Below are 26,003 nucleotides of genomic sequence, written 5' to 3' on the forward strand. Positions count from 1 at the left end.
TCAAGAATGCGAACATTGAAGACACTTTATAAAAAAATTTATAAGATGTTTTTAGTTTTGTTCAGCGAATAATCAGTGATATTTTACTGGTTATTCTCTAAATCATATAAAGTAACTAATATAACGTAACTTGTTATTTTCAGAACATCATAAAAGTTTTTGTATTTAATTAGTATTTCATGATAAATATACACACACATACAAAGAGACATAAACATATTTTATTAGAGAAATAGAAATATAAAATAAATATGTCTCTAATATAACTTACTTTAGGATAAATTTATATACTTTTAAAATATAAAATATATAAAAAATATATCCACTTTATTGCATTATCATTGTTTTTTAATATCCGATGACACAACTAGTGATTAAGTTTTATTTTGGTAAATACTTTAGCTAACCCTAAAATATCTTTAGATTTCTTTTTAAATAGCCATACACCTAAAGGGTAATATTAGCCAACCAACTAGGCCCCCCCAATCCTCAATAAAGAAAAATAAACAAACCCACTAAGCTTAGCTTTTAAAAACTGAGTAAAAGAGGGAAAATTCACAACATCAAATTGCCTAAAATAAATAAAAATAAATAAAAATAAGAAATCTGATGTCCATGAATCCCCAAATGTGGAAGCATGCACCCACTCACCATGAATGTAAAATGATTCTGACTCCATAAATGCAATAAAGTCCCTCCCCTACATACTTCTTTCCTGGTATACCCAGTTTTCAAGACCCAACTACTCATGAATTGCTAAAATAAAAATTGTGGGACTCTAATTGAATAAAATTATATTAGTTTTCCTTGGATTCCTTATAATTTTATAATTCCATTCCCAAAAATAAAATAAAAAATATATACTTTAGAAATTCCATTCCAATACTTTATTTAGAAGAAATTCCATTATTTATTATAAGAAGAAACTCCCTCTAATTAAAGTATTGCCCGTTCTGAATTTTAATAGACGATATAACATGTCAATGAGATATGCTGTGTCAAGTTGATATTCTTCCTTCCTATAAATGTGTTTATATATATATATATATATATATATATATATATATATATATTGATGCCTCTTTGATCATATTTGGAATAACCTATTTTTAAAATTATTATCTAAATATATTTTTAAAAGAATCAATAGAAAAAAAATTTAGAAAATGAAATGATGACGAAGGATAAAGAAGATAAAACCCAAATTAAACCACAAATTAGCGGCAGTGTTTGACATTGTGTTGGAAAGTGTTTTAGAAAAATTTTAAATTTGTTTTGCTTTAAATTAATAAATTTTTAATGTTTCAGATCATTTTGATGTGCTGATATCAAAAATAATTTTTAAAAAATAAAAAAAATATTATTTTAATATATTTTAAAATAAAAAATACTTCGAAAATCAATTACTACTATACTTCTAAACACCCTATAACTTTATAATAACCCTAAAAAAATCCGTGTTATTCCTCTCTCTCTCTCTCTCTTTTTTTTTTTTTTTTTTGCATGTTTTAGCACCACTCCATGATATTACAATGCACATTAAGTATATAAATGGTAGCTCTCAAACCTCTTTTAGGTATACTTGAATATATAAACTAAGACTTGTTTTATTATTTTTATTTTCTCAGGTTCAACGCTAAGTGAGGATGTTTAAATCTCAAATCTTATTCAAATGGACTCACCGTACATCCAATTTCTATGAACCCTAGACCTTTGGATTATATACAATAATCCAGCAAAATATACAGCAATTTTCAATTGGGTATTTCATCTAAACTCTCCTTTAAGTTTTAAACAAAATCGTCATACTTTCTATAAAACAAAGTCATTTCTCCAGGGAAAAAAAAACATAACATGAGAAGGAACACATAGGATGGTGTAATTGAGATGGAAGGAGAAACATCTCTTGTATGAATGGAAATTAATTTACTAATGCCTTACGATGTCAGACAAGAGCCTAGGGTTCTTCGAATCGACTCTTATTGGGCTTCCATGAATATTTTTGTTGAGTTTGTAATGATCGAATAAAAGGGTCTCCATAGCCCAAAAACTAATTTTAACACCTTGGGCTATGGCTTACAGAGGTGCCAAAAATTCAATGAAGAGATCCTAATAATATTCCCTCCATATTCCCATTCTTGCAAGTAGCTACTTGTTCCCTCCACGGCTCCACCTCTCTCTTTATTTACCACCTCCTGCAAGAATTCCTTGCCATGATTGGTCTCTGGCAATCTAAAGAACACTAGATTTTGGTTTCAAAATCAATATGAAGTGGTCCTCAAAAGATGTTCTAAGAGGTGAGTTCATTGCCCTAGAGGATATATAACATACCCTTTTGCTTGTGTTTTTTGTTATTGTTTTGGTCATGCTATTCAGTTTCCTTGTTTATGAAAAGATGTTTTTAGTTTTTTAGCTATGCTTTTTTGCTATTGAAATTCCTCGAATATTCACAAAAAAAATATTGCTTTTCTTGTTGCATAATCATTTGTTGTTGTGCAACTTGAACAATAAACATATTGCCTTTTCATTTTGATGTTACCTTGTTGTGTTTATATTACATCTTATTTTAGACTTGGGATTCTGACCATGAGAAGATCTTCTATCAATGTCATGATGTGTTCTTGTGTTAAATGTTCATTCCAACAATGAATTGACTAGATTAATGCATAGAACCATGGTTTGTGTGTGAAATTATAGTGTGTTTTCTGAATTCTAATTGGAAACGAGGGCCAAGTAGCAGAATCTGTTTACGTTTAGGACCTAATGGTGTTGCTCCTGCCTGTTTCCATAATTGATGCTGATATTTGCATAATTTGATCGATAAGTTCGCTTCCTTGAGTTGGGTTTGGAGACAAACTCGCACAAATTCTAGCTACAATGAGCTGGAAACACGGCTTGAAGAGAGGCTGGACAGGAGTCAACAATGGCTTGATATCATGGCTGCAAATTAAGGGAAGATTTTTGGTGAAATCATGCCTGATGATGCTCTTATGAGCTTTACAGCTGACCTGGGTTCAACTCTTGAATTTATGAGCATTTGCATGATTATATTCATGATAAACCAGATTTGACTCAATATTCATGTCCTGACAATTCGAAAAGGCAGCTAGTTTTGATACCCGGGGAAAATCAGATTAGATCATTCTCACATGACTTTCACGTATATCCGTGCCATCTAATTTAGAAGAAAAACTAAAAAAAGTTATTTTGAAATTTGAATCATATTATCAAAGTATTTACATTTCATTCAAATCATAGTGTTCATGAATACATGATCCTCCATAACAAGGATAGAAGATCTATGTCACGCAATCCAATATATGTGTACATGAAGGCATCAACAAATTCATTCTGAACAAAGAATAATCTTGATGGCAACAAATTGTGCACACTAAATTTTCTAAACACCCATTTTGTAAAATACAACTGACTTAACCACACTATCGTCTTCAGAATCCTTTCCAGGAATTGAGAACTTCATGAAAGACTTCAGCTATCAGATCCCTGTCTGCACATTGCAAGAAGGAATTGAAATCATCTCGAATATCAAATATCTTACCGAACTTCACAAGATACCGCAGGCAGCTGGTCTTCAGTTTCGGCAATTGATACAAGGATGCGCTTTGTAGCCTCTGAAGTACATTCTTTGTGTCTATATCTTCCAGAAGACTGTCATGACATGCCTCTTTCAGGTCAGCAATATCATACTTATCAGCTGCACTGAGAAGTGCCAAACGGTGGACAAGAAATTCTTCACTCTGGATGTTCCCATATATGTAATTGAGAAAAGCCTGACAAGCTTCAATTGACATGTCGGAGATATTTATGGTTGACAGTTCCTTTTCTTTCAGGTCATGAGCAAACATGCTGTGGAAAACAGGCGATCTTGCAGCAAGAACAGCACGGTGGGCTCCAATGCTTCCATCAGAAACAATAATTTTGATATCCGTGTGGATGCTTTCTGTTAACATTCTACCAAGTGACACAAGAGCTGTTGCATTTGCTCGCTTTTCTGTGGTTTCTTCGTCCCAGATCGAGCAAGGTTCTCCACCCTGTATATTTAATGACATATAGCAGCTTTTAAAATAAAGGTATAGTAACAATACTCTATCTGTTTGGTAGAATGGGAGTGGTACTCTCATTGGTTACAGTATAGAGAATTCAAATAACAGGTGCATTGCCATCTCTTGTGTTTTCAAGGATATAATTTTTCTTTCTATTGATAGGCCAGCCAATAGAGAAACATACCCCCGGAGATGCTGCCTTCAAATCAAGGAATTCAACGTCGATAATGAATTTCCCTGTTGTTAAAGGAACATCAATTGCCCAGACAAAATCATCGTTGTTCTTGAGCTGCTTATCTGTTACCTCTGCAGGAATACATTTAAAATGAAACTGAGAAAGTAACATGAAGTTGAGCATCTTTTCAGAAAATACCAAAACACACAAGAAACTGCCTTATCCACAGCGGCAAAACATACATATGCATAGGATAGTATGCTCCCAGTGCACTAATTACCATATCATTTGCAGATTCAAGTTATGGTTTATCACAGTTATGATCATATTTGTCATTTGCTTATCCATTTCACCAATTCATAAATAATGTATTGGTAGGTAGATCACAACTTAGAACATTCGATCGAGGGTATAGATCATCTACGTCATTCACTCCGCAGCTCATGAACTTTGTAATGGTTTGTAGATCACAACTTAGAATTCAAATCAAGGGTCAGAAGTATGAAATTCAAGATGGTTAACTGCACGTGTTCCATCTTCATTGGAGAAAAACAAGTTATAAACAGAAAAGTATCTAAAAACTGAATATAGAGTTTCAATTTATTACCTGGATGAGTCAAAGCCTTGCGATCTCCAGCAGAAGAAACAACTCGAATAATAAATGAAGCAATTGGAGGATTTTCCCGCGTTAGATTCGATATCTCTGGATATAACTTAACAAATAATACCCGGTTCTTCTCCACAGATAGATGCCTTCAATCCAAAAAAATTGTTAAACTCATCTGATATGAGCAAGATCACAGAAAATAATGACCAAAAAAGAAACTCACAGTACACTAACAAATCATAGCTATCTTACTCTCTCTTTCTTGCCAACAAAATTTATAGGCAACCAAGCAAAGGATCATCAATGTGCAGAAACATGTGCCTACCCTGTCTCTGCCATTGACCATACTCCTGGTCTCTCACATCCTATCCAAAGCTACAGTCTCACCATTCCACATGGATTGAAAAACCCCAAAATCCCACTTCAAAATTACCCATTTCTAGGACACTCAGATCATAAATTCCCACTTACAGATAAAACAACAGCAACAGCAAAAGAACTGCCAAAAAGATCCTAAATTTCCAGTGAAAGAAACCAGCTTTACGAAAATCAAGAGAACAACAATCACACAAGACTCTAGGGTAAATTCTATCTTCTTGAAACAGAACAAGAAACTAAACAATCTACAGTAGGGAATCAACCCATGGATGCAGAAAAGGAAAACAAGAAAGTACTAACCAATTCCACTTGCCAATCTTGAAAGGATCTGATTTCCGATAAGTACAAGAAGCAAGATTGTCTATCTTCCATTGAGCAAGACGAGAAGTGGTTTCAACTCTATAAGCAGAAGAATCTGTCATCCTAGCAAAAGCAAGAGCCACTGTAATTTCATGGATACAATCAAATATCCTCCCATCAAGAAAATATTCCCCTGCCTTTCCCAGGATTACTACTTCTACAAAAATCTTCTTTTTCTTTACTAGAACTACAACTATCTTGACCGCTCCTCGTAAACATAACCATAAAAAAGCAAAAGAAAAAGGACACAAACAATGATAACAGTCACAGTCACAGTCAGAAACCTATCTTTCCTGTTCAAATCCTTTATACTACACTCTACTTTCAACTTGCACTTGATATGAGGTGATCATATCTTCATTAAAGAAAACATATAAAGAGAGTTCGAAATTGGGGTGGTGTTCTTGGTTCTTGGTTTAGTTGCTTTTCAATGATTTCGGACACGCAAGGGTTTTGATTGGTGTTGCTTTACGCCATTGATGGTGAAGTTTTAATTATTTTTTTCTTCTTTTGCTAAGCAGGGAGAGAGAGAGAGAGAGAAATTAAGAGGGGTGATGTTTTTGTTGGCTTACACTGCACTTCAAGGGCGGGCAAGCAAGCAAGGAAGGAAGGAAGGAAGGAAGGGAGAGAACTTGTGTTATTTAATGTAAAGGCTATCGTTTGGTTTGTTTTTCTTCCATTAAGATATAAGATTGAAGACAGACGACATCCTTCTTCCTTCAATAAATTATTTATTTCATGTGCTTGTGTGTGTATGGAGGTTTACTTGTGCGGTTGAGGAGGAAAAGAATTTGTTTGACATTTTTTAAGCTTCCAAGTCAGGAATATCATTTATTCTTTGTGTGTTTGTCAAGTGCTTAAAGATTCATTTGCCATTTTCCTTGGATGGCTCGACTACATAAAAGAATTTGATTCATAGCATATTAAGATCATATTCATCTCCTTCAAATCTTAGCCCCCGTTTAGTATTTGAACGGATCCCATGGATACATTTCTCATATTCTATTCAAAGCTCACCTCTCCTTTTAAGAGAAAATGATAATATATATATATATATATGAACTCATTGACACACAGCGAGTGTTGCATAAAAATGAACTATTTAAAGTAACATCATTTATATTAAATTTCTTATTTTGAAATGGAAAGATGCGTAGGATTTCATTAACCCATTGAAGTAATGTTTGTAATCTTGGAGAGTTTGAAGAGTATAGATAATATCTGCAAAGGTGTGGAATACAAATCAGCAGCAGTGATGAAGGGAAAAAAGAAAAGTATGCATGGGAAGCTTTCATCAACATCGTGGTTTTCTGATGTGTAAGCATCAAATTCCATGATCTCATCACATCTTGATCATCAAACTTCTAGCCTTAGAAACCATAGTTAAAAGACTCAACTTGAGTCCAAGTTCTTAGCTACAGGTCGATAGGGTTGGTTCATGAATTCACAGAGTAATTTAAGCTACTGTTGTTCTTTAAGAAATATATTTTTCAAAGCAAACATATTTTTAAAAAATACATAAAAACAAAAGTTATTGTCCTCTCTCAACCAGATAACAATAATAATTAATAATAGGTTGGGAACACAATTGGCGAAAAGCAAAGTGAATATATATCATCGCTAAAGCATTTCCAATATTAAATAGCAAATATCTAGTACTAAAACATTTTATTGTAAAGTAGGGTTGGAGGAGAAAGCAAATTGTTGTGGGAGCATTCATTGGAAATTGAAAAAAAAAGAGGGGTGGAATCTTGGATTCGTTTGTTTCTTCCTAAAATTAAAATATTGCAACCTACACTCTAAATTTCCCATTTTGATTGGAGGCTTTGAGAGGTGGACAAGAAAGGTATCTATTTGTGGGACAGACCAAACATGAATCCATTAGAAATCCCAGTATTACAAGTAATCTGTATAATGACATTCAAAATGATCACAACCCTACACTTAGGCAGTGATTTGAAGATACGTATTTGTTTATGGCTGTCTGTGGGGTTGGACTAAAATTAATGGGGTGTGAATGTGCATCTCCCCCTCCAATATGGTGGTCGGATACTCGATGGGAAACATGAGTGGCTACTGGCTAGTACTGTAGAGGTTTTGATTTGAATCATCATTTTCTTCATTTGTTTGTTGAATAGAGCCATAGGAGCTACCAAAATTTGTGGGTGTTGAATTTGGGTTGTGTTTGAATAACAGGTGTGTGTTTGTTAGATACATATATTCTAAATTTATTTGACAAGCAATATCCATAAGGTCATGTGTCCAAAATTTCTTGTTTTTTTTACACCACATGGATTAGGTGTGGACTAATTGGATCATCTTAATTAGCATTGATTGGTAACTTGATTGACAAAATCATTTGAAGTGGTCTTATGGGTGAAAGGAGGACCTAATTTCATTTTGTAGGATATTTCTCTTTTTTATTTCTTGTATTAGGTAGTAGGCAACAATACCATATTGAACTTGATTTTATGCATCCAAATTAAATTTATATCCCTAATCTTGTTGAATTTGAATCATACTCTAGAGGAATACATCTCTAACCTCTTTCATTTTAAAACATACGAAAAATTATAGATAAAGCTAAATAACATAGAGTTTTCACTATAATTCTAGATACAAATTATTGTGGATCGCAATAATAAAATTTACTTGGGTATGACATGTAATTAAAAGGATTATAGGGATGTCTTAGTATTGTCATGTTATCTTTTCTAGTTCTTATTTAAAAAGCTGCTGACACATATTCTACACTCCCAGCAAATATGTGGCATCCATATCATTAAGGAGATGCATGAGACGTCTCCCGATGATCAAGACTCTTCAGTCAGTCATTCTTGGGTTTGGTTTAGCCGTCAAACCCAAGTATGTAGGGTCCGACATGGCCATCAAACTCGAGACTTTTAGGTTTGGTATTGTCACAAAACTCAAAGGATTTAAAATATTTTATATACTCTTAATATTTTTTTTTATATTTTAACAAAAAATAACATTGACCTGACATGCAACCTAATATACTAGTGTGGATTATAAAAAGTGTAACCCAAAATTCAAATAAAATTCCCGAGATAAGTCATGAAAATTTATAATGTCATGTTTAGTCAATCAAATAAAAATATGAAAGTACATTACTAAATATATAATTAGTTGTAATTTTCTGACAGGTACATATATATGGATTGTTAGCAAAGTTATTAAATTCCGTCTAATTTAATGGATTATTTGTGATTTAGAATCTAACTTGGGTTGAGTTTGTTTTGAATTGTTTTGTATATGGTAAAATGCAGGTTGCAATCCGCTCAAATCAATTCCAATGATATGGTTTTTTCAATACCTTGTTTTATTTTTATTTTTTATTAAAAACTACATTACATCAAGATTAATTTGGAATTATATAGTAATCCGAGCAACCCGAGCATCGGATCTATAATTACACGAGGAGAATGCAACTAGGAAGATGGCTAGTCTGGGCTGGAAGTTCGTTCGTAGCAGATTTTCAAGATGGCATGACCAAATTAATATCAATTTATATTGTTTGTTTATTTTGTAGGCTAATTATTTCAAGGCGACATGGTACAAAGCATACTGTTCTGTAAGAAAAGAGAATTACATAAAAAAAGATGTCCCTCTGAGTCGTGCCTAAACTTAGTAATAAAAAAAGACCAAGTGCTTGAATGGTAGGGTATATATTTCTTACAGTTTTGTTCATGAATTTCTGTCATCGAGAAGAAGCTCAAAGTCTTTAAGATCTTCACAACAGTCACGCATTTTTCCCTCGAGAAATAACATATGTGCTCTTTCACCTCTTTTTAACCTGTCTCGTCTTCAGTTTTGTCCTTGTAATTTTCTCCTCGTGGTTTTTCTTCTGTTCATTGCTAACAGTTACCTTCATATGTGTCTGAGAACGACATTGCATTAAGAAAACATTGAGGAAGAAGACAATTGGTTCATTGACACCTATCAGTCTGTCATCAACTTGCATGTCAAAGTTGGAAAGGTGGTTGGCGTAGGACAGCCTTTGAGACACCTGGAAGCAAGAAATAGACCGATTAGCAAATCGATCTTCACCTAAATCATGCCTTAATCTTGCTTTACATCCCTTCCATGATTCCTCAAGAACATCTCAAGCGGACCGGTTTTGTTATCCCCCTCTGAGTGGCCCCTAACTATTTTCATCGTGAAATATCCTCTCTTTTCTATTTTTATTTCTAATAGTAAAGATGTATTTTTATGTCAAGATTTAGGTTAATTAAGTTTTAAATAAATCATGTAGTATTTAAAGTTATTAAACTCGATCTAATTCATATATCTTGGTCTAAAATTTAAATCATGAATTGAGCAAGTTATTTCGAGTCAAAACAATATTATTTTAATTTTTTTTAAATTAATTTGAATTTTAATCACGTGTAGATTATCGATTTAAAATTTCAATCAACAAACTGATTCGAAATCGGGTTTAATAACTTTAAAGGGTTTTTTTTTTACAATCTATCTTATTTAGTATTCAAATTATTTTATGGGTGGTTGGAATTGCATCATCATCATCCTAATGTGGGCAAACCCAATTCATTTTTAGAACCCTTGGGGGGTACAAAAATAGTCAGCACAGCACAATTAATTAACCATTGATGAAGCATGAGATCATCCTTGTGTTTGTCAACAAATAAATGAATTGATCTTAATTAAGCACGCAACAACCTTAACCTATCAACGTATCCTTTTTCTTAATTTATCAATCTCGATTCAGTTTCTTCAAATTTTTTTATGTTTTTTGAAAACTTCTTAATTCATAGAATATTGCATAGAGATATTTATAATTTTATACGTCACCTCTCCTTTCTCCATCCCTTCCCTTCCCATCCCTTCCATTTTTATTTTTCCTTTAGCAATTGCAAGCCGTGCCGCTTGTTATGCCGGCAACTAAAGCTTACGGTGATATTCCTGTGTTATTAACTATTTATTATAATAATATAATTATTATATTGCCCTTGTTCATTTAATATTTTAACTTGGTTTTGAAGATAGATTAGTCTTTTTATCATGTTATAAATATCTTTTAAGAATTGTGTGATATTATTTTCATATTTTATAGAATTTTATAATTACTATGATATTTTAAAAACAAAATCAATTAAAATCTCACTTAAGAGCTTTCTTTTGTTATTTTGCTCTGTTTTTATTGTAAATTTCAAGAGTAACAGGGGGTATTATTTTAGAAATAAATTTACACACATGACGGTATGTAGATAGCCCCTGCACCGTTCTAGTGACATGTGAGGGGTCATTTAGTGACCCAACACCGCATTCCAATACAATTATTGAAAGGTATCAATATTCTCAGCCCTATAAGGTGAGACATGTGCCATTATTTATAGCGGTTTGGAGCCGGCGTCCTCATCTTCTTTAGATTTCATACGAATAATTTTTTAATCTGTTGGTTTTTTAGATTTAATCTATTTTTTTTATTATGATTTTTTTTATCTTGAATCATTTAACAAATTGTTGTCTTTTCAATTTCACAATCCTATTATATTTTTTAATTTTTCAAATTTGTTTGTGTTATTTTGATTACTTCAACAGGTTCATAAAAGTTTAGTGTTAAGCAATTACAAGGAGATTCCAGTGAAGGAAGAAACAAAACACAGCCAATATCAACAAGATTAACAATGAAAACAAGTTCCACAAGCATAGTCACAAAACAACCAAACATATACATTGATGTACAGAGTAATGATTACTTATAGGAATCAAGAAACTTTCTGGATAGCCGGTAGAATTCTTGGAGCCGCGGTCATGGGCGACCATTTTCGTACGTAGACTGTCAGGAAATCCAATCTAACAACCTTTCTAATAGCCCCCAAAGTTTGAGATTTTGAGGAGAAGGGATTGATTCCACTTCAAGAATTTCATCCCCGTAGTTGGCTGAGAGCTATATCCTCCAATATTGCAGTGCATAGAACCCTTCCATATTCTCTTTTCCATGATACATTAATGTCCCCAATCTTCTCAATTGCTTCAGCATTCTTAGCTCAGTAATTAATCTCGCAACTCCTCAAACTACTACAAGCATTGTTCGTATGAAGTCTGAATGCCCAATGCGGAATGTATCTTCAACCCAACTCTCTTTTTAGAAAGCCCCAGAACACGTCGCAGTTTCGGGAACCTATTAATCTTAACGAGAAAGTACTCTTCCAATGAAGAACATCTCAGATCCAAGGACTCCAGTTTATGATTCTGGAGGTTTTGACACTAAGTTATTTCTTAAGTTCAGATACCTTAAAGGTAGCAATTTTCCCAATTGTTCAGCCAAGACTATAAATATATATCAAGTAACCTTTTCTATTATGGAACAACCTTTCGTTGCTAGCTAGAAGTCCGCCGATAGCCACAAATGCGAGTGGCAACGCCCCGCATCTTCTAATAATGACAAGTGACAATTCCTCCAATCCTTGAATGCCTTCTGGCAAAAGAGTTCCCCTGCCTGATGTTGAGGTAGATGTTCCATATGATATTGGACATGAATATATATATCACGGAAGATATCTGGCAACATCAATATTCTACTACCACTACAATTTCTAACTCCACATCTTCCCAAGAGTTGACTTCCCATGCATCACCAAGTGCACCAAAATATCGTTCTGGTACTTGGCATTTCCTAAGCTCGTCAATCAAGGATAACTCTTTCATTCCGACAATGTTTTCCGGGAAAGGCTTATTCTTTAATTCGAAGAATTTCTGCGGTGTAGTCCTCAGCAGCTCTTTCTTAGCATACGACTGAGACAAGTGATCCAAACTTGGCATCCCCCATTCCATCCACTGATGATATAACTTGGTAGAGGAGCTGCTGCTCAATACCATTTGCTTCCAATGTGTGATTCTTTCTATCAGCCACGCTATTTCGTCGAGGAGTGTATCTAACCGTAAGCTGTCTTTGAATTCCGTTCTCTTGCCAATAATCAAGAAAGGGTTTGTACTTTTAAGGTCGGATTTTATCAAATTTTACAGGCCGCTAGCTCCCATATCAACATAAAAGGCATTTCAAAGCATTATTTGTAGGTTTCAAATTGCCGGGTCACTCGCTAGACGAGGTTTAATATCCATGCATGCAATTTTACGGGGATAATAGGGCTTGGACCTCTTAGCCCATTTAAATAGGTAAAATGTCGATCATTGTGAAAAGGTTTCTGATGTTCTTGAAAGTCATCAAAATAATTCTTTTGCGGCCTTACGCTCCCATGTTTTTTTAGGAAGGTCCGTGCATGTATGGGCCTAAAGATTGGGAGGAACCGTTTACTTCCGATGGGCCAAGGCAGTTCTTTGATGCTTCAAGGACGAAGAAACTAAAATAGAAAAATAATTTAAAAAATTATAGTAAAACTCTTGAGCAATGGAAATTGTTTTTTTAAATGACACAGTTTAGGATACAATTGAAGCAAAATATCATAATTAACACTACAATTTAAAGCTTGGTAGCTACAATAAAGTCAAACCATTAATAATAGGACCGAGACGCTTTTGTTTTTTTCCCTTCTGCACTCTCATGTTCTTAGCTTCAACAATGTTGAAGAGGTAACGATGGAAATTTATGCAAACACATCAAGATCGATGTTCGGCCAGCAAAGTTTTCTGCATTAATGTTAGGTGGGGAGCCTGTTTTCAACTTTAAAGATGGGCTCATTTTTCTGGTAGATGTAATTTTCAAGGAATTTTACATGGTTTTCAATCACGTCGAGTCTATATCTTATAATTTTTTAAAACTATAATTATAATTATTTTTTAAAATATTTTTTATTTTAAAATGTATTAAAATTATATTTTTTTATTTTAAAAAAATATTATTTTTAATTTTTTAATATCAACACATCAAAATAATTTAAAAATACTAAAATCTATTAATTTAAAAAAAATACAAAACTTTTAAATTTTTTCAAAAAATATTCTTGAAATACAAAAACAATCCTACTCTATCTCTTGTTTCTATCTAATCCATGAACTCATTCATTTAAGCCAGTGATACTTATCAAGTTGGGATTATATTATCGTGTCTATATTGCAGCCTCCAAATAGACTACTAATTGATTGATGAAGACTTGCATGGTCAATCTGGTTTTCATTTAGACGATCACAATTAATTAACGAAGACCTTCATGGTCAATCTTGTTTTAATATATATATATATATATATATATATATATATATATATATATATATATATATATATATATATATTATTTTTATGGATGTCAATTAGTTATCTTCAAGAAAACAGAATTTCTTGTTTTATATTTAGCACATTTAATTTTTGTGATAGAACAATGCATACTTTCTTCTTGCTGTTTATTTTGCCCCCTCCTCCTCCTCCTCCTCCTCCTCCTCCTCCTCTTGTTCCTCTTCTGTTTTCTAGTCAATACATCCCATTTTATGATCAATGTGATGAGATATTTTAGAATAGTCTTCTCTGTCTTCTGTATTTGAAAACTTTTCGAGGAGATTGATATTAATGCAAATTATTTATAATCATTAAATTAATGTTGTACCTTGGAATCTCTTGAAGTGAAGGGGAAAAAAAAGAAAAAGAAGACCTCATGCATGAACGTTGTCTTCACAAACATACAGCACTGAGATGAAATCCTCCTTGTAAATGATGCATATATTAATTTCACAAATAGAAAACATTGTTTATTAATACAATATTTGCTAGAATTCCTCTTCGGGAAAACCAAATTAAGGGTACAATTATTAGGTGACACCAGAGAAGCCCTAGACTAGACAATGTCCAAGAAATATATGAATATCTTGCTACGCTCAGAGAAGGGGATTTGGCTCTCACAATACGGTGCAATTGTCAGGGTTTGATTCACAAACCACTGCATGCGGTAGAGGCTGTGGATAACAATATAGAGTTGGTTTTTTATCATCTCCTTTCTTCTCATCTTTATCTTTCGCTTTCTCTTTCTCTTCTTGCACGCTCATCAAAACGGCATGGCCAACCTTTTTTCTTAGTGACTTTGCCAGCTTAACCGAATCAACTTCCTCTCCGATCACCACTATCTGATCTTTGGCTGCCTCCAGCGCCACCGAAGTTACACCTAGAAACGCAGGAGAACAGCTTGAGATGTTTATCTCTACTTAATATGTTTTGTAATAATTAAGATAATAATATTGGGTTTAGTTTCTTGACATGGCAAGGTACATATATAGAGCTAGGTAATTAAGTCATGAAATTATGGTGGAAAGTGATGCATACTAACCACATGCCGTGGCAGCAATCTTCTTGGCTTTGGTTCTACATTTCTCGCAATGCATATGCACTTTGATCACTATTTTTTGCTGCAGAATTTAGAACAAAACATATAAATTATACACATCTCTGAAGGTAGGAGCAACTTCAATGGGCACAGAAATTTTAAAATAATAAAAAAGAAAATGGGAATAGAAATGACGGAATGTAGTTTGAGGCAGGAGAAAGAAGTTTGTATACCTTCATATTCGATAACTATATTCGAATGAATATGCTTTGCATGTAAAGAATTTGAGTACTTCGACCCTATAAAGAAGTGACCACTTATTTATAGATGCGGAAAGATTGTCCAGTAATGGTTAGCCAATCAAAAGCAAGAATTATTTTATCTAAAAAACAGGTTTGATCAAATTTATGAAATAGTATATATTGATTTTAAAACGAAGATCATGGGAGACCTGACCGTTGGATCGAGTTTAAATATTCTTAGATGATTTTACATGAAGCTTTCTTGTGGGAAGCATTGTGTTATTTACTGGTTTGTTAGATCTAAATTAGGTTCAGAAGTTATTATTTAGGTTATTTTTGTTATTTTTCTTGATCTTTTTTGGATTTATTATTTTTGTTTTGATTTTTATTTTAATTTTTTGTTAAATTTCACATTTTTCATGACAATCACAATATTTAAAATAGTTAGGATTCTTCACAAGTTGTCGCAATTCAAAATCACAACATCATGAGTTGTATGGACAACTTATAATGTTAAGGTTTTTAATGGTGTCTTATATAAACAGTACTATTTTATTTTATTTTATTAAAATTATATTATTTCATCAATATTTTTATTTTATTATTCTAATTTAAATTTTTAGAAAACACAGTTTCAACTGTATTTCTAAAATTATTACTAAAATTATATCTTAATTTTTTAAAATTTCATAATAGAGATTAATTTTTTATTGTTCATTTAATTGTCAAACACATTCTAATCGGAGAATATATACATATTTTCTACCATTTAATTTCGAGCAAATCTTTTCTAGACAGCTTAATCCAAGAAGTAAACATGTTAATTTTATATATGTATTTCGAGCAAATCTTCCAGGTTTTTTTTTTATAAATGTATTAAAATAATATTTTTTTATTTTTAAAAAATTATTTTTGATACCAACTATTTAAAAATATTAATTTTTTTTTTTTATGAAATAACATTTGGGACACGTTCCAAACATAGCCTTAGTAAGTTAAAATGGGGGAGTAAAGATTGCTGTTGGGCGAGAGGGGCCTGGGGCCTGGCATGAAAAGCAACTATACAAGATGGGTTGAATTTTCGGTAGCTGCCATTCTCAAAGAACTTCACATGTGGTTTCTATTGAGTCTTCGGTCTTGATCTCTTCTTGCCTCTACTTTTCTTCCTGGGAATGGATCTAATGCATGAGGTGGCCCAGTAAAAATTACAATTCTAATATTTTGTTTTATGATTGTTGAATTTGGTCTTGCTTATCGTTGCTTAGGTAGAACTTCAACATCATTTATCCATCATCATTACGTATCACTCAGAATTACTTGACTGGATCAATATTCAAGAATTAATTAAGGAATCTTGAACACTTCTTTTTCTACTTTGAAATAGAGAAAGTTAACATAAAATTGCCATTTAGCTGTACATTTCATGTTGATGAAGTCATGAAATGACTTCAAGTAAAAAAAAAGTTTTTCACAGTCCTGACCCAAGAGGCTTAATGTGGGCTTTGTATTTGGGTTTACTGGTTGATGATGGGCTTAACAAATTTACTTGAAAAACAATAAGATAAGAGACTCTGATATTTAAATTAATAATTGTATGAAAAAACAAAAAAATATGAGAAAATCTTAATATTTTCTAGAAAAATAAAGTATTTTTAAAAACTTTAAGGGAGTTGCTCCTTGAATTTCATGACTTGCCCAAGAGAGTTTGCTAATTGGTTTATGATATTCTTGGAAAAGCAAAGAGAAAGGTTTCAGTTTAGTCCATATCCTGTGGAAGGAATTGCAAACCTCGTACACATCTCTCCATCCAAATATAGTTGTTTGCCTTTAGTTACATCTTTTTAGGTAACAGATAACATGCATACACCCTAAGATATAAGGTTTGTTGATTGATACAAGAATGGGGGAAACACAAAGTTAGAATATTCACTTCACTTTATGAATTCTGATGAAGTCCTAAAAAATCCAAGTAGCCTAGAAATAGGGTTCCAAGTTGGATAATCAGTTAATCAATTGGTCCTAGCAATCTCAACTATTCTCCCTAGCCAAGGTGTTCGATAACATATACTTGGTGCTTGGTGGACCAAGGTGGCTTGTGATTAGTACTTGCAAAATGTCCTCTTTGGTGGAGGTAGAGACTCTTCAATGCTTAAATAAGTATCTTTTTAAAGAGAGAAAATACAAGAATATTCTAGAGAGATGCTTTGAAAATATCTTTTTAATATATGCAGTCTTGTATACTATGTTTTTTTCTTTTTATTTTATTCAATAAATCTTGTGTGTGTGTCGATTTCCATTTCAAATAGATTTTAATAAATAAATTCATTAAAAACAACCACGTAAAGGACTCATATCGCAATATTAAATATCTTGAAGCCAAAATGGGTTTGTTAGGGTATCTTTTTTTATTGTTATTGAACTTGAGTTTTTTTTTCTTGTCTATTTTCTCATATTGTAAAAACATAGTTTTAGAGAAAAGTCATTTATTAAACTTTATGTGGTCCATGAACATGTTCATAGGTTTGAATGGTTGACTTAGTTCGAAGATCTAACGAGTTTAACTCTTTTTTGTTTTTGTATTATTTTTTAAAAATCTTAGTAGTGAGTCGGTGTTTGATTTTGTAATCTTGTAATTTTTTAATTATATAGTTAAATAAAAAATACTTTTGAAAAAAAAACAAATTATAATCTCACTAGAGTCTAAAACCCGATTCACAGGTTTGGCGTACTAGCCTGGGTTACTCGGTTCATAAGTTTGACGAGTTCACCTACTAGCCGAATATTTTTTTTTCATTTAATTATTTTTAATTTTTCTTCTTAATTTTATCATTCAATATTGGATTCGTTATAATATAAACTGCATGATTTATTTTTGTTTATTTTCTATAGGGTTATCACTATTTGAAACAAGTTTTTATTTTTAGGTTGGTGCTCAATTTTGTGACCATTTATTTTTATCATATAATTAAAAAATAGTTTATAAAAAATTATTAAACTTAATAAATTCCATGGCACAAGTTACTAAGAAACTAAGATCGATTCAATTTGTCATTGTCTCAATATTTTTTTTTAAAAAATTGTCATCTTAAAGTTTTTTAAAAGGCAAGCCATGTTTTTACCAGCTATCAAGATTGCATTTGGACCTATGAAATCAATCAATTTAATTCGGGTTAGATCCTACACGTTTAGTTGAAAACTTGATTTAGGCAAATGGGTTGCAAGGTTTCAAGATTGACTCATTAAGCTAGGTTTAATAACACAACCAAAAAATTCTTCATGCTCTTAAAATTCTTTTTGCATTTTAAAAAATTAGTTAGACCCGCGATAAAGCACGGGCCAATGGACTAGTGGACCCCTAAAACAACTTGAAAATGGAATTTAGATAGACTTCAAGCACTTACTAGTGTGACGACCAGTATAAAATATAGTTGGAAAATCAACCTACATTATTTTACATAAATTTCATTAAAAATTGTTCATGAAATTTTAGTTATAAAAAAAAACCAGTTTATAGTTTTTGTAAAAACAAAACTTTATTTTTTAAAATTATAACTGCAAAAACTACCACTATACTAAATACATACTTAGTTAAAACTTGAAAAAGATTAAAAGTATGTATGTGATATACATATTTTTTTAAAAGCATATTTTAACTCTCTTTTTTCTATATTTTTTAATGTATTTAATCCTGATGATTCAAAAACATTTAAAAATACATTAAATTAATACTTTTATAGTTTAAACATGCTTTGTGAAATTATATTATCAAATACAATCTCATTGAGAAAGTTAAAGGTATATTAAGGGATTAGCTAGTTAATGTTCTTAAAATAGCTTTAATTTTGTCTTCTTCTGTATTATCCCTGTTTAAAATTAAGAAAAAGAAAAGTTCATTATTTTACAAGTGAGAATATAGATTATAGGAGCTTAAGTTACATTTTCCTATATAGATTTCTCTCTTTCCCTTATTGATGGTGATCATAACCCAAAATCCAAGATATGTAAATAATAAGTTATTTAGTGTTTGGGATAGTGGTTAATTAATATGTTCAAGTACTTGAATTTCTTTTCTTCAGTCTAAAGAATTTCAGGCTAGTGGTAAAAGCTTGAGTGTCTGTAAAAACAATCACAATCAAAGGGACTTAAAGACCCCCTATGATGATAAAGTTAGTATATTTATGGGAAATGTAATAAATATCTTATGACAATAAATGTTTGTTTTTTAGTTTAAGGGGGTTGATGCTCTTAAATCTATATGAATTTATCTTAAGAGATAAAAAGTTTTGAACCCTTACCTGGATCATTCAGAGGATATTTATATCTTTTAAACTTTATTGTTTTCAGAGAAAGGAACAACTGGAAAGTCCTCTATTTTCACTGGCATTAATGAGAGATAAATAACTTATACATATCATTAATGAGATAGTGAGCATGATAGGTCCCTTAAAAGACATGGTATACACCTATGAATATAGAAAATCATTACATCAATAAGAATTATTATTCCAGATGGAGAGGCATGATGGTTTATCATGTCTTCAATACTTTTATTTTAGGAGATCATATAGGATCAGACATATAGCCTTAGAACTAGGCAATGATTGAATCCAAATGCTTTGGATTTGGTATGTTTGTCAAACCCATGTTTCCTTAAGCTTGGCTGGTCTAACATGTTTGCCAGACTCGTGATACCTTGGACTTGGCTTACTGCTAAGTCCAAGTTCTTTGGGTCTAACATGTTTGTCAGACCCCCTCTACCTCGAGCTTAACTGACTGTCAGACCAAGTTTTTTGGTGTTAGACCCATGCTACTTTGAGCTTGGTTGACTGTCAACCTCAAGTGATTTAGGCTTGGTATATTTTCCAAACTACTTTGGATTTTATTGACTACCAAGCCCAAGTTTATTAGGTCTGGCATGTTCGCCCTACCCATGCTACCTTGGACTTGGTTGACTACGAAGTTCAAGTTCTTTGGGTCTGGCATATCTGTTATATCCATGTTATTTTAGACTTAATTAACCATCAAGTTCAAGTTCTTTAGATTTGACATGTTTGTCAAACTCATATTATCTTTAGCATGGCTAACTTTGAAGCTCAAGTTTTTTATGCCAGAATATTAACCAAATATTTAACTCACCAGCCCCCCTCCCCCAATTTTTAATGCATAATCTTGCATTAGAGGCTTAAGAGATTTTTTAGGGAGACAATTGATCAGTACATGTCTTGTTTTTTTTTTAGGAAGAGGCATTTTAGCACTATTGATTTATCTAAAAGATTTTCATGGGAAAAGGAAGCAGAAAATATTTTGGGAAGACCACTTGACAACGCACAATAAATATTGCAGGCTTTTGGGCCTCTTGGGTTATATATAAGGTGCCATCTATTTTTCTTTCATATCTTTCCTCCCTTCTATTACTTTTGCTAAACCTTTTTTCTAGTATTCCATGTCTTAGGAATTTTCAATTTTTCATAAGAAGAGAGCAAGTTTACAGCAGAGAGGGTTTCTTTGGCTAGGTAAACTAGATTTTCTTTCTTTGTGCTTACGTAAAACCTATTTCAATCTTTTCTTCTCTATACCGTTATGACTTCAAGAAAAAGTAAAGGAAACATATCTCTTGAAAGTGATTTTAATTTCATATATGAAACTGAAATCACTCATTGAAGATCTCCGGCCATAAAGACTGGCTCTAAATCTGAGAGGGACAATGCTCAACCTTTTTCTAATAGAGGAAAAGATAAGGATGTTCCTTAAAAGGTTTCAAACCTGAAAGGACAACTAAGGTTGCCTAGGATTCATGTGGATAACACATGAAGTTTAGTAACTTAGGACCAAGTAACCCTAACCAATATTAGTTAGCCAAGAGATTACACAATGATAGTTCTTGAAACTAGTGATCATATTTATTAGGTCACTAGAAAATATGGTGGGGGTGATATTATCATTACTAACCCCTACATTTATATGAGTTTGGATACTTGTTTTCTTTACAGGAATTTGTAAAGGATGTTTTGAGGTATTACAACCTCAATCCTACTCAAATTCATCTTAATGAATGGACCATCAATATGTCTCCAACTTGTGTTTCAATAACTGGGAAAGCGGCCCAACTCTTTGCACATATCTGGTCTAATCGTTTCTATCCTTATTTGAAATTACTGAGGATTTTGAATGTGGAGCCTACAGTCAGGGTATTTAGACAATATTATACCATGATTAGTAACATTAATCCCTTAGTAGGTTGAACAACCTTTATACTAAATATGATATCAGTTGTATGGTTAAAGGGTTATATGGTGTTACAGGTAATCTCGACATCAGTTGTATGGCTAAAAAGCTATATGGTGTTATAGGGTAATCTTGTTTTCATATGTTTTTTTTTTAATCTTAATACCTTTTATTCCCTGACTATTTCTTTATCCAGAGTCTTTACCTGAGACCGTTATATCTGAATTCAGTGGGTTTACCCCTTCTATGTCTAGTCACATGTTTACACCTTTTTCCTAATAGCAGCTCATCTTCTAAAGACAGTTAACCATTGATGTAACGTTCATCCTCCTATAAGTCCAGTCAAGCTCCTCTACCCTCTAGGGTGGAGAATATCTTCTCTAATCTTAAGTTGGACCACGCCCCTATCTGTTTCCCCACTCTAAGCAAGGAAAAGAGGAGGATAATAGAGACCATTCTCCAAGGTAGGTCCACACTAGGAATTGGTGGGTTGGTTGTGATGTAGACATTGGAAAAAATCATCACATTTCCTTTTGATGTGGAAAGATTGATTAACCCGGGCTTCCAATATCATTTGGCCATTACTAGACATATGGATTTTTAGGTAAGATATCAAACTATAATTTTTTTTCCTTTTCCATTTTATTATGTTATTTTGAAGGATAACTTACCTTATCTCTTTTGTTGTTTAGACCTTTATGATGTATGTTCACTCCAAGAATATATAGGATGAGAAGAGAATGGTTATAGAGAAGGTCATTAAGTAGTATCATGTTAACAATTCTGAAGTACGCAAATGGGAGCTCAGACTTAACTTTGAAGAAACTATACCATTTTGGAGCTAGTTTGTCGATACTCTCTCTGTTGCCAGTAGCATCTAGCTTTCTGAGTATCAAGTCTCTAAAGTTGAATCTTTTATTTTTGACCTTGATATTGTGATATTAGGTAGTTCTGAGCCTATAGGCTTCATTTCTAATTGCAGACATTAAATGAGATTTTTTTAGGAAATCAAGATTGGTCCTAAGACCTTGTTCATTGCCTTCTGAGATATAGTGAACTACTTTGTGGCTTGGACATCCGATTTCAATTTGGATCATATCTTTTGTCCCATATATGAGAAGGAATGATGTTTCACTAGTAAATGTTTTTTGGGTTGTTTTATAGGCCCATAAAATTTCATTCAACAATTCTGCCCATTCTGACTTAGTTTCTTTTATCTTTTTCTTAAGTCCATTAAGCAAAATTATATTAGTCAACTCAACTTGACCATTCGTCTAAGGGTGCAATACTGAGGAGAAACAATGTTAAATATGAAACTTATGGTAATGTTCTCTCATCTTATGATTATCAAACTATGTTTCATTGTTTGTGATCAAGACTTTAGGGAGCCCAAAGAAACATATGATATTCTTCTAGAAAAAATGAAAGCACTTTGTTGATAGTTATCTCTGCTAAAGCTTCTGTTTAAACCCACTTAGTAAAATAGTTCATGATCACTAGGATAAATTGTCTCTTGCATATGGCCTCTTGCATATGGCTTTAGGAAATGGACATAAGATATCCATTCCTTATTGTTCAAAGAACCAAAGGGAAGTTATAGTAGTTATTTCTATAGATGGTTGTCGGGGAACTAAAGTAAATCTCTGACACTTATCACATCTCTTCACTAGGCTCGTGGCATCTTGGAGTATAGTTGGCCAATAAAATCCTTCCCATGTTGTTTGAGCTATAAGAGCCCTAGAGCCTGTATATAAGCTATATATGCCTTCATATATTTCTTGTAAAACATAAAAGCTCTCTTGTAAGGACAAACATTTTAGTCACAGAGCTGAGGTAGATCTTCTATATAAACATTGTCAATCATGCAATACCCCAATGCTTGTCCTGTAAGGTGAATGGCTTCATTTCTATTTAAGGGTAGCTCTCATGCCTACAAATAATCTCTAATAGGGGCTCTTCAATCATCACTCATGTATTTTCTCTCGCTTGTTAATTTCTCAACATTGCCTATATAAGGAGTTGTATCTGCATCATAAGTTATTGAAGGATTGGTTGTACGGGAGTTTGAGTATTTGTTGTGGCAGGGATATTAGTAACTTGTTATATTCCAGGAGTGTCATGATTATCTATCATTGATAATGATAATTAGGGAAAAATAATTAAACAATAAAGTTATTTATGACTTTTTGTAAGTATTCCCCACAGATGGCGCCATTGATGATGTCCCTAAATCCAAGATATGTAAATAATGAGTTATTTAGTATTTGAGATAATGGTTAATCAATATGTTCAAGTAATTAGATTTCTTCTCTTTAGTCTAAAGAACTCTAAGATTATGGTAAAAGCTTGAGTGCCTGCAAAAACAGTCCTAATCATGAGGTTTTAAAGACCCTCAAATTATAAAGTCAGTATATTTATGAAAAAGGTAATAAATTTCTTAAGACAATAAATGACTTAAAAGAGCCTGTTCTTAAGTTTTAAGTGGGTTAATACTACGAAATCTATATGAATTTACCTTAAGAAATAAAAAGTTCTAAACCCTTACGTGGATGGTACAGGGGGTATTTATACCCCCTGGACCTTGTTGTTTTCAGACTTTGTATATATCTATGAGTATAGAAAAATCATTGCATTAATATAAATGATTATTCTAGATGGAAAGACATAACAGTTTATCATGCCTTCCATAATTTTATTTTAGGAGATTATCTAGGATCAGACATATAGCCTTAGAACTTGATAATAGTTGAATCTAAATGCTTTGGATTTGATATCATTAAATTATATGTTTGCCAAATGCTTTGGGTTTGGTATGTTTGTTAGACCCCTCCTATCCTGAACCTGACGCTCTGGGCCTGACATGTTTGTCAAACCTATGCTAATTTGGACTTGATTTATTAACATGTCAGACCCACGCTACTTTAGACTTAACTAACTACCAAGTCCAAATTCATTGGATTTGACATGTTTATTAGACTCATACTACCTAGTTTTTTGGGTTTAATATATTTGTCAAATCCATTTTATTTATAAAAAATTTTATTTATAAAAATTTTAATTAAATATTTGACTCATCGGATGGTAATGGGATTTATAGGGAGATAAAGAGAACAATTAATGAAGAAGATGAGATGCAAGAGGGTACAATATAAAACAAAATGATTTGAAATTATAGTTGTATAAAAGAGAATTCAATTCATCCTATGAATTGATTTCAATTTTAGCATAAAAAATTGATTCCAAACAGCCAGTGTTTTGTCTTTTCTTTCTTTTTCTTTCCCTTTTTTCACGTAATATTTATCAACTTTCCCTTGTCTTTCTGGCATTGTGACTTGGTTCGTTGAGCAGCAGAAGGACATTAGACAAAACTGGTAAAGTTTGTATTTGATGATGAGTCTCACCGGTTCTGTCCTTCTCTTCTCCTTTTCGAAATATCAATTTGTTTCAATGTCTTTTTGTCGGCCATTATTGTACTCTCTTTCGTAACGAGAGAGACTGAATTTTAAGAGGTCTTCAGTGTATGATCTTCAGATAGGGCAGAGGACGAATTGTCAATGCAGTCCAACTTTAGTAGAGGTTAACTGGCAATGAATTGTCAGCTAGTCACGGGTATATAGTATATTGACTCATGTTGACCGCTGATTAGATTATTTTTAAAAAATTATATTAAAAATATGAAGACATTTTTAATAGTATTATTAAACCTAATTAAATGGGTTAATTTTGAAACCTCTTTATTTAACTTTTTATTTAACTCGAGTTTTTAATTAAATCGTGTGAGAGCTAACTCGATTTAAATCATTTGATTTCGTAAGTCCAAATATAACTTTGATAATATAACTTAATTTTTTAAAAAAAATTAAGATGATAATTTTTTTAAAAAAAATATTGAAATAATGATCGACATTACCCCTTCGCGACCCGGGTCATGGACTCTATTAGGTTTAATAAATTTTTTTATAAATTTTTTTATTTCACTATATGATAAAAAACTTATGCTCATGAAATTGATCACCAACCTAACAATAGACATTTATTTGAGACAATTATCCCTAGAAAGCAAATAAAAATCAATAATGTAGTTTATTTCTCAACCAATCCAATATTAAATGATGAAATAAAAAATGAATAAATTAAAAACAATTAAAAAACCAAAAACAAAAAACAAAAAATATCATATCAGAAGGTAAACTTGTCGAACATGTAAATCGGGTAAGCCAAGATAGTACGCCAAGCCTATGAACTGGGTTCTGGACTTCACTGAGATTATATTTTTTTAATCTATTTTTTATTTAACTACGTAATAATAAAAATAGATAAATGCGAAATTAAACACAAACCCAATACTGAGATTTTTTTAGATTACGATAACCTCATAAAATGCGAAACGTTCAAGGATGAAACATTTAATTATGAAAATGAATTCCCAATTAATCCATGTTAATCTTATAGAAAGGTAAAATAAAAAGAAACATATTATGAAGCCAAATTATCAATCATCTCAATATTAAAAAATAAAATTGACAAAAACAAATTTGAAAAAAAATCATGACAAAAATTCAAAAACATAAAGAAAAAAAAACAAAACATTATGGGTTACTATTGTCATTTGCAGTGAAATATGTGTGGGTGAACAATTGTTTTCTCACACCCTTTAATTTTTGTTACTTTATAAAGTTTAATAATATGAATTCTCTCTAA

At 32.1% G+C, this 26,003-nt stretch overlaps 2 protein-coding genes and 1 long non-coding RNA gene across 3 annotated transcripts; 1 reads left to right on the forward strand and 2 right to left on the reverse strand.

The window, feature by feature from the left end:
- Window positions 1-3,222: 3,222 nt before the first annotated feature.
- On the reverse strand, window positions 3,223-6,413 carry LOC133705783 (BTB/POZ domain-containing protein At1g55760). The gene is made up of 4 exons (XM_062131169.1): window positions 5,525-6,413; window positions 4,847-4,992; window positions 4,249-4,370; window positions 3,223-4,052 (listed from the first exon to the last, which is right to left on the reverse strand). Exons 1-4 carry the CDS (start codon window positions 5,644-5,646, stop codon window positions 3,450-3,452), a joined length of 993 nt encoding a protein of 330 aa, XP_061987153.1. The 5' UTR covers window positions 5,647-6,413; the 3' UTR covers window positions 3,223-3,449.
- On the forward strand, window positions 3,960-4,358 carry LOC133705794 (uncharacterized). Its single transcript, XR_009844335.1, has 2 exons — window positions 3,960-4,091; window positions 4,227-4,358. It is a non-coding gene; the product is annotated as an uncharacterized LOC133705794 (long non-coding RNA).
- A 7,806-nt stretch (window positions 6,414-14,219) lies between the features above and the next one.
- Window positions 14,220-15,149, reverse strand: LOC133701875 (heavy metal-associated isoprenylated plant protein 47-like). The gene is made up of 3 exons (XM_062126032.1): window positions 15,069-15,149; window positions 14,839-14,917; window positions 14,220-14,676 (listed from the first exon to the last, which is right to left on the reverse strand). The coding sequence occupies exons 1-3, from the start codon at window positions 15,072-15,074 to the stop codon at window positions 14,414-14,416; spliced, it is 348 nt and encodes a 115-aa protein (XP_061982016.1). The 5' UTR covers window positions 15,075-15,149; the 3' UTR covers window positions 14,220-14,413.
- Between the last annotated feature and the right edge of the window lie 10,854 nt (window positions 15,150-26,003).

The sequence above is a fragment of the Populus nigra genome, chromosome 1 (assembly GCF_951802175.1).
Source record: "Populus nigra chromosome 1, ddPopNigr1.1, whole genome shotgun sequence".
NCBI classification, from domain to species: Eukaryota; Viridiplantae; Streptophyta; class Magnoliopsida; order Malpighiales; family Salicaceae; genus Populus; species Populus nigra.